The sequence below is a fragment of the Limulus polyphemus genome, unplaced genomic scaffold (genome assembly GCF_000517525.1).
Source record: "Limulus polyphemus unplaced genomic scaffold, Limulus_polyphemus-2.1.2 Scaffold30, whole genome shotgun sequence".
NCBI lineage: Eukaryota > Metazoa > Arthropoda > Merostomata > Xiphosura > Limulidae > Limulus > Limulus polyphemus.
This window is the reverse complement of record NW_013665640.1, coordinates 664,860-675,530: the sequence shown is the minus strand read 5'-3', so window position 1 is coordinate 675,530 and position 10,671 is coordinate 664,860. Positions and strand designations below refer to the sequence as shown.

The following is a 10,671-nucleotide window of genomic DNA, read 5'->3' as shown; positions in this document are numbered from 1 at the left end:
CGTTTGGTCAGATCATCTGAGATCACTCTAAGATGTTTGTACGTTTGGTCAGATCATCTGAGATCACTCTAAGATGTTTGTACGTTTGGTCAAATCATCTGAGATCACTCTAAGATGTTTGTACGTTTGGTCAGATCATCTGAGATCACTCTAAGATGTTTGTACGTTTGGTCAGATCATCTGAGATCACTCTAAGAATCTTTCCTAGTTAATATCACACAGATGTCGTTTACGAAAATGTTATTCACATACTGTGAACTATTTGTTCAGAGCTCTGTCACATAAGACAGAGATATATGCAAATCACTGTGAAAGTTAAAATGACAAGAAGCAGTAGATTTATTGGTATTGGACAGATGGCGCTAAAATTAATAAGTTTAGAACTGTGTAAAAATTAAATGCTTACATAAACACAAAAACAACGTCAAAACAATATACATTCTCTTACATATGTAATGACAAACAACTTACTAGATTATAACCCTGGAGACATAGCCTATGTATTCTTTTATATGTTAATATTTTCACCCTGCCACATGTGGGCTAAGCGACCAGATCACAGACCCAAAGATTGAAATATATCAGTCCCTAATTTAGAACTACAAGCGAGAATGGGTGTAACCATTCAGTGGCACCCGTCTCCAGCATGGCTACTCTCAAAGGAATAGCCAAATTGACAGTCACTGTTATAATGCACCTTCAGCTGAAAGTGCAGAAAATTTTAGTGGCATATAGCAGGGTCAAACCTAGGACCTTCCAATTCGCATCCTGACATGTTAATTAGTAGACCTTGTCCGGTTCCGTATTATTTAATAAGTACAACTCAAGGCCTTTTTAATGTGATGAATGCTTTGGTTCAATGGTAAATTAAGTCTATTTAAAGATCACGCGACAACTATGTTTCTAATCATAAAAGAATAATATCATTCAACACGTATTTATGTGAAGTATTTGGTTAAAGGTATATACCTGCTGTTTATGACACTATAGGTTCTAGGCCCAGTATTGTTCTTCACTAAATACATATAGATACATATTTGGATTATATTCACTCAGTTTCTTAAAATGATCGTTTTAAGAAATATAACCGCTTGGCATGAAAATGTTATCACAACGGTTTTTTTTTTAGATAACTTTGCAACTTTGATATTAAACTGGAGTATTTTTGTATTTTATTAGAAATACTTTAAAACAGTGACATCAAGATGAACACGAGAGTACTTAATGTCTACCTCAATGTGTTATTTTATTTATAATTTATATACACGGATGCATTTTGCTACAGAAGTAAATGAAATATTGCTTAAAAATCGCTGGTAGCTCTACTTAAACCTTGAAGAAATTGTAAAAAACTGAAGTTTGGAAACTCTTATCACCAACTTATGTAAACTCCTGAAAAGTAGATTGAAATATTTAGTTATATAGAACTTAATGGGCTCGCTTTTCATAAATAACTTTAAAAACTGATATTAAGGACATACATTGCCTATATCAAATTTAAATGAAACTTGGTACAAATACAGTGATAGAAGTAATGTATCACTTAAGATGTATTATAGCCTTATCATATTATGTAATTATAAAACGTTATAGATATAATAAGTAATCAAATATTATTCATGGGCTTATATGGTAATGGATGGAGGCTCCTATGCCATCATATTTCATTATGGCGGCTCGTCCAACACTATAGGTTGCTCGTGCCTTTTTCCAACAAACATTGGCTTAGTGTAATCTTCTAAATACTCAAATTAATCTCCAGTATCGTCAGCATAGCCTCATTCTTTATCAGCTACATCAAGTACATACTATACGCGTAATGTTGGAAATACAATGGATCAGACTAGTTATCATGAAGATTAAGTACCATTAACAGATGTAACTTGAGCATGGCATCTTACTGTCCTTACCACATGATGCCGAATATACCTACAATGCACTTTTAATGCCAGAAACAGTGATTGAATTTCAGTCCGTAGTAAAATATTGTCGTGCTCGTGATGAAACATAATCTAACTACCGTTTTATGAGACATGTTCCTCAGTTTATATTTTCACCCGTTGGAACTGATAAGTCCCAAAGCTTTAATCCTTGAAAAATACAAGAAGGTCAAGTCATGTAGCATATTTTGTACGCAAACCTTTTGGTTTGGACAAAAACGCTGCTTTATGAATGAAGCACTCCCCAAAATGGATGTACTCGCTATTTCCACACTGCTTTGAACCTTAAAAGTTTAAGCATACAAAGCCCTTGGTAGGACATGAAATGGATATATTCCACAAACTAGCTTTTGATATAAAATATTTCCTGTTAATATCATTTCCGCCTCCCTCAAAGGATCATTCCAAGCCAAATTATCATTAACGTGATGTGCAACTTCTTTTTTTTTTTCATCTTATTAATTATGACAGGTACATGTTCGATATTACCTACAGCTACTGAAACCACATATCTATCTCATTTTGTTTGTTGCGACTTGGTGGACTTTTCCAGATTCTTATTGATGCCTATCGTTTGTTAATAGACCAATTCAAGATTTAGCGGCTTAAGAACGTATTTATTTTCTTTGCGAAATTCATTCATTTGTTATTTGCTTTTAGCATGTGGATTCCATATAACTGAAAAAGAAACGCAGAACTGAAGGTTATAAGAATTGTTTTTCAAAAGGCAGGTTCGCTTTCACGTATATTTTTGTGTTGATACCGATATGTATCCAATTAATCAAACAGCAATTTAATGGCATTTATAAATAATAATATTTCTACAAAATAAATTGTAACATATGATTTTATTACATAATTCGAATACTCACCACTGCTTGAAAAGATATGCGTTATAAGACACAAATCACAATAACATTTGTTGAAGGCCAGGTGGTTACATGTTTTACATTCGACTCGCAATCTGAGGGTTGCGGTTCGAATCCCCGTCCCGCCAAACATGCTCGCCCTTTCAGCCGTGGGGGCGTTATAATGTGACGGTCAATCCCACTATTCGTTGGTAAAAGAGTAGCCCAAGAGTTGACTGTGGGTGGTGATGACTAGCTGCCTTCCCTCTAGTCTTACACTGCTAAATTAGGGACGGCTAGCGCAGATAGCCCTCGTGTAGCTTTGCGCGGAATTCAAAACAAACCTTTGTTGAAATACTAAGACATTTGATCCTTTTCAGAGAAATTAAGAACCTAGATAAACGGCTCTGGAACGTTAATTGAAAGAGGTAGAGAACAGACGTAGAAATTTCACTACATTTACAGTTGTTTTGCAACTGAAATGATATTCTGTTCTATCGTATGCATATCAACGACTGGTGACAAGTGAAAATAAAAGGCTCCATATTAGAATGAACGAATGCAGGGAAACATCGCATTCCCATTCTTAAGGTATGTTTTCCCAATATTTTGGCAATACCACCTGCTAGACCCCCGGAAGTAGCATCACGCATAAAGTTACTACTTTTAAAGGTGTTAATATATATTCTGTTATCAAAGGACATTCAAGGAACAAAAAATAAACAACTTCGCCCTGTCATTCACTTTTCTAATAGTTTTATGCAATGCTTGCAATATACAAATAGACCAAAGTATTTAAAATAAATATTAACTACTGATTATATGCCGCTGAAATTCCTCTTTTAATAACTACTGTTATATCTATGAAAATTTACATGGCTTTTCTTAATCAAATGGTATGCACGCATTATGTTTTACTAAAACTTCAAGTTCTCATTTTGTAATTTTAAATGCTATCATTGTTATGCATTTCTTTAATACTTAAAAATCACCTTACCGTTGCACGAGCTATCATTTGATTAATTGCGTTTTCTACAACACTGGGTTATTATTTTAAAACAGAAACTTTAAACTATAAGTAACTTTACAGACGTTCGTAAAATTGAATTTAAAAATAACAAGGAAAGTAAATGATTTTCATCTAAGTATCGTAGTTGTAGAGTTCAATAGAAACTCAAAAAAGTAATATAATTGTCTTTTTGGTACCTCAACATCTTAGTTTTAATATGTCAAATAAAGTAGCCTTAATTTCTACGACAATCAGATTTGTCAAACACAGAAAATAAAATCTTACTTCGTCTTCTGGGACCACCAAACTGTCAGTAAATGCCCATTAGGTTTACTACTCCAATTTATTGTCTTTCCAACGGCGTCTTCTCGAAAAAAATATGTTTCAACTTGGTGATTGGTCAAGCCTGACATGACGTTTCGATTGCGTTAGTAACCAGAGAGGGTGATTTCACCACAAAATGCCGCGGTTCATAAAACACTCAGCTAGAGAGGAGCTGGTAACTGAAACGTACGGAGAGACAGAGGAAATTCCTGTTCAGCTTCCAGTCTTCTTTCTCCAAAATTTTGCGAGATAATATATCAAACATCTTTTGAAAACTTCGATTTTGTGAGTTTCTCCTCTATCGAGAACTCGACGTTTTTTTTTTGTTAACTAGCATGCTTGACTTGAAATCTGAATTAAATTAGTATTCAGTACTTCCACACATCAAACAACAAAGCAAACACTCTGCCATGTATTCCCTTAACAAATCATTCGTATCTATGATTTGCAGTCTTGTGATAACAGTATTCTTTACAGAAAATCACATCATGATGACAACTTCAGAAGGTAAGTTTGTTTTATTTATATAATTTTATTACTGGTCGAAAATCTATATATATACGCTACAATTACCAGCCTACGTTCTGTTAAACGGAGGAAAATGTACTTGTTTTAATATTTATTAGCTCTGGGTTGTCATGAAAAATTTAACGTACATACTAATTTGTATATTTATTCCTACCATTTGGCGTTAAAAGTACACATGCACATATATTTTAAGGCTGTTCAACCATAGATTGTTCCATATGCTATATTACAATTACAAGTTATACCTACTCTATCTCTTTATTTATACATCCAATTTACCCAAGATAATTTCTACTCTTTGTTTAGCATGGTATTTGTATTTTACTTTCTCTACACTATCTTGCCGATGTAAATCCCTTTCCAGGAATACTTTAACTCTGTTGTTGTTGTTGTTTTCTTTTGTTAAAGTTACCTTTTTTTCATTTTAGAAAATATAGGTGAAAGGTCTATCATTAGAGAGCTCACTTTTAAACATGTGGCCGGACATGGCAAGTGGTTAGCATATCGGATAGTGTTTGTTTGTAATTAAGCACAAAGCTACACAATGGGCCATCTGTGCTCTGCCCACTACGGGTATCGAAACCAGGATTCCAGCGTTGTAAGTCCGCAGACATTCCGCTGTGCAACTAGGGGACATCGGATAGTGAATCCGACGATAATGTTTGCTTTGGTGCGTTATAAAAGTGAAAGTAAATCCCACTATTCAATTAGAGTTGTCCTCGTTAGTTGCTATTGTCGAAATGCCTTTCTTTCTTCTAATATGTTAATTGAAAATTTGGAACAGCCCTAGTGTAGCTTTGCACGAATATCCGAAATAAAAGAATCATTTAAACATTCACAAATTGATAAGAATAATTTGGAAAATAGACAAAGAATAAAACTGAAAAGGTATAAATAAAATTACTAGTGAAAATAAACCTGATAAAAGGACTGATTGTCCACTTAAGGTGGGTCCTTCCTTCAACAAAGATGAAATGAAAAAAAAAAGGTCCGTCTCTAGATGAGGCTCGTATTTCTGTTTTTCCGTCACGTTTTAACTATTTTTGGAATTTTGTGTTCTCTTGAACAACAATAAAAGTAAACAAATATAAATCTTCCTAAACAAAACGAAAAAATACAGCATCATACCATACTCGTATGCCAAATTAGTTCTGTGAACAAAAGAACAGAAATTATATATATAATTACTGTGCTCCACTTGAGGGTTAATGACTCAATGAATATTGCCCTCAAGGGCTCAGTGATAAGTAGCACGGCTTACAATGCTAAAATTCTGGTTTCGACACCTGCGGTGGGCAGAGAACGGTCTATTGTACAACTCCGCGTTTAAGAACAAACAAACAAACGATGAATGTTGATTGAGATTATTGCACAACGGTGTTATTTTGATTTATTTGAACTTACTTATGGTATTATATGTTTAATATAAAAACAGTGACAAGTTAACATGGTAAGAAACAGTAACATCGTGTTATATTGCATTAAAGCTTTCTTATTAGGTTTGTCAAAATACACTAATTACTTTCTAATCTGTTGTATTTTAGTTTTATCCTACTTCTGCTGATGAAACTGATCATCAGCGTGGTTATTTTAAAACTTTTTTGAGGAATAAGCATGTTATTATTAATTATTCTTGTGTGTCTGTGTGTGTGTGGGGGGGGGGGTTTATAGCATAGCCACATCAGGCTATCTGCTGTGTCCACCGAGGGGAATCGAACCCCTGATACTAGCGTTGTAAATCCGGAGACTTATCGGGGACGATCTTGTGCACTAATAATATATAACTCAGCTGTATCTTTAATACGCTTCCGTGAAATATAGGTAAGACCTCAGGTAATGAGATCTGGACAGCATATTTTACAAATACATCCAGCCTGATCCACGTGACAATTAAATTCCATGACCTTCGTGGAATGTACTCAAGGTCAAAGGAAAGCTCTATTCTGTTTCTCATGACTTGTAAAATATTTTAGTGTACCAGAACTTGTGTGCTTCTTTCACAATATATTGTGTAAGTTATTCATAAGGATTGCCCCAAAAGTGTGATATGGTATTTCAATTTCATTTTTGTTTCAGTGCTTTCTAACACACGCATATATATTTATGTAAGTTTTTCATTTTTATAGTAATTTCACCTCAAGAACTCAAAGTACTTTTTTTAAAAGTATAACACATTTTAAATAATAGGAATTGTCGTACAACATCGACACGCTATGATGTATTTATTCAATAACTTATTACGGAAAGTAACTATATACTTCTTTCAGACATCATTTGTGGTAGTTTTTAAAGTGAATCCCAGATTATTTCATCGCATCTGATCCACATATGATGTTAGACTGTCTTAACATCTTTGGAAAACCGATCGTTTATTTTTGAGTCATTTTTAATTTATTTTTTTCTCTGTTGTTACCTTTTTCTGCCACACTTATTGTTAAACACTTTTCTGTAATGAAACGAAACTAGAAAGATAAAAACCTTATAAGAGGTTAGCCTCTTTACTGATATGATGCATCATCCACAAGTGCAACCTTTAAAAAAACTGGTGCAACTTTATTGTAGTAATGCAGGAAATATAAATGTAGTCTCTATATCGAAGTGGTGAAATTTTTACAAGAGTAGTCCCTTTATCGAACTAACGCAGCAAGTACAAAAATAGCCTCCATACCGAACTGGTACAACTTCTACATGGGTAGCTCCTTTGTTAAATCAATGTAACATGTACCAGAGTATCTATACCGACCAGTTTTGGAGAATGGAGATAACCTTCCTTGTTAAATCAATGTAGCACGTACCAGGGTAGCATCTATACCGACCAGTTCTTGGGAATAGAGATAACCTTCCTTGTTAAATCAATGTAACACGTACCAGGGTAGCATCTATACCGACCAGTTCTTGGGAATAGAGATAACCTTCCTTGTTAAATCAATGAAACACGTACCAGGGTAGCATCTATACCGACCAGTTTTGAAGAATGGAGATAACCTTCCTTGTTAAATCAATGTAGCACGTACCAGGGTAGTATCTATACCGACCAGTTGTTGGGAATAGAGATAACCTTCCTTGTTAAATCACTGTAGCACGTACCAGGGTAGCATCTATACCGACTAGTTATTGGGAATAGAGATAACCTTCCTTGTTAAATCACTGTAGCACGTACCAGGGTAGCATCTATACCGACTAGTTGTTGGGAATAGAGATAACCTTCTTTGTTAAATCACTGTAGCACGTACCAGAGTAGCATCTATACCGACCAGTTGTTGGGAATAGAGATAACCCACCTATTTCTATCCTCAATATAATAAGAAATATAACGATTTGTTTTACTTATGTTAAAGATATTTTCCTTGAACTGAAATTCTAGGACAAACGAACACTAACATATATAGTACAATTTACTTACTTTGTAAAATTGACCTTTTTTTTGGGTTTCACCCTATATTTGTCTTGTGGGGGGGGGGGTGTACATCACATACAAACAAGTACATTTTATTTGAAAGTAACTTAAGAGCCACTATCTGCTAACAAGATTTGAAATTTACTGAAAACTTGTTTTGAACCGAGAATAAATCCATAATGCAATTAATCATGCGTTATTTGAAGTATTGCAATACTTTTAAGGCAAAAACAGTAAAAAATAATTTTGCTTTACTAGTAATTTCAAGAGTTTCATGTTTTGTGAGAATTTAACCAGTCGTCGCCGAAAACGTGTGATGACTAAGACACATACATATGAATTAAGTGGATGAAAGTTCTCGTGGGGTCTGGCATGGTCTGCTGATTAGAATGCTCGACTTGCAATCTGCAGGTGGCGGGAACGAAATCCATCGCTGAGTATGCTTGCTCTTCTAGCCGTGTGGACAATATAATGTAACAGTCAATCTCACTATTCGTTGTTGAAGATAATTTCAAGAGTTGGCGATGAGTGGTGTTGACTAGCTGCCTTCCCTCTGCTTTATCAGTTCTAAATCAGGGACGGCTAACTCAGGTAGCCCTCGAGTAGCCTCGCGCGAAATATAATCAACATACAAATAGGTATTATGTAAACATTCATTGTGGTAACAAGGCAGTACAATTTGTTTTCGTAAGACGATTTGGCGGTTAGTGCCTGAGAGTTTGTTTGCTGTTGGTAAGCACAAAGCTACACAATGGATCATCTGTGCTGTGCCCACCACGGGTATCAAAACTCGGTTTTTAGCGTTATAAGCCTTCAGCCTTACCGAGGACGTGGCGAAAAGAAGGTTGAAAGTTATAGTCATGACTTTCCAACGGGAAAGGGAAAACAACTTTTTTGCATGTTTGTTTCTGTTATTATTATCATTATTATTATCTCTGACACCTTTTATAACATCCTTATTTTAGATGAGGTAAGATTTAGTAAATCATATCTAGCGTCCCAATTCATCCTGGTGTTTCTGCGGTAAATCTGAAAGCTTATAACACTAAATTCTGGTTTAGATACCTGAGGTGGTCACAGCACAGATAACTCATTGTTCAACACTGTACTTAACAACAAAAAAGAAACAGAATAAACTGAAAAGATAAAGAACTAATTACTTTGATACATAGACAATTAAGAAAATTATGATATCTTATAAATGTGAATTTCACAATTGTGCACGTTTGCACAAACAACTCCAGGTGGCGATAGAAACCTATGTTTTTACACGTGCTCTCTTGGTTTTCAAAACAAAATCCCTCACAGTTTGTATTCTATAAGAATCAGGGGAAAAAATGGTAAATTTTGAGATTTAATTGTGGGCTTTCTGTCTGTAAATTTTCTCTGTTTCGAAGCTAGAATTTATTCAAAAGGCTAGCGTACCGGAATGTGTGTTTGAGGTTCCTTGGCTGACATCCCCTTACCGTCATACAAAGAATTAGTGTTCCGTACATTGTGGCCATAGGTGCATTATAAGGGTGACGGTCAAATCCGATTATTTGGTTTGATAAGAGTAGCCCAAGAATTTATATTGGATGGTGTTGACTAGCTGTTTTCCTTTCTTCCCTCTAACAAGAAAACTTTAAAAATACAGAAACACCCAGAAAGTGAGAGCATGTTATCTTTATACAGTCTGGAAACTCTGCAGTACTCCTCAACACAACTACCGACCCACAAATCAGATTCACTGACGCAGTAACTAACAGAAAAATCCTTAATTATTTATCAATCAGAAAAGAGAGCGTATGAGCTTGATAAACATTAAGATAAGTCACACTCTTTGCCCCAGAAGTATATTAATATGTTGCCTCCAGGTGGATTATTTAATACTTTGTTTGTGTTTGCATTGGGTACTATTTTATTCACATGAAGTTTATAAGCCTGTAGCCAAAGGCAAAAAATAATAAGAATAAAAAGTGTTCTCAGATAGAACAAACACTGTTTACTGACAGAACAAGATCTCAACAATACTAACCTAGAGCAAGCTCTGAGAAGTTTTAACAACAATGCCAACTTAACTAGAGTAGCCTAGAGGACTGTTCCCTACGTTACTATTCTAGAAAATCCACAAGTCATTGTTTGCACAAAATGTATAGTAAGCCCTTATGTAACATTCAACGTGAATCCCTCTGGTCAATCAAACTCCCAAAAGCCGGCGCGAAAATTCTTAATAGTCATTTACTAGTCAATATAGTTTTACTACAGCTCTGTACTTTCAAGTTATATCTTCAAATAAAGAACTCTTGGCTCGTACACTACTGTACAAAAGTCTGGAAACATTCGTTGACTTATTACATTGTATCCTCATATACAAGAACCAGCTGAAACCAGTAATATAGCTTAACGGTTGACTATGGTGGTTGTTGATTACTAAATAATAATGATAATATCAACTGTTACTTTTTACAAACAATGTCATATAACCCTTTAAAATAAACACAATATTATTAATTGTAACATTCAAAGGCAACCATTTAATAGGCCTTTTTTATCTACTGTTTGTTTGTTTAAAGTTAAGCACAAAACTACACAAAGGGATATATATATATATATATATATAATTATTTTATTTATTACTTTTGG

General features: G+C 34.6%; 1 protein-coding gene across 1 annotated transcript in view; it reads left to right on the top strand.

Moving 5' to 3' along the window:
• The first annotated feature begins 4,316 nt into the window (after positions 1 to 4,316).
• Positions 4,317 to 10,671, top strand: part of LOC111085901 (locomotion-related protein Hikaru genki-like) — a 27,621-nt gene continuing 21,266 nt past the window's right edge. The window contains exon 1 of the mRNA XM_022386703.1: positions 4,317 to 4,628. Coding sequence (XP_022242411.1) covers positions 4,532 to 4,628 — 97 coding nt within the window. The 5' untranslated portion in view covers positions 4,317 to 4,531. The remainder of the gene's footprint in view (positions 4,629 to 10,671) is intronic.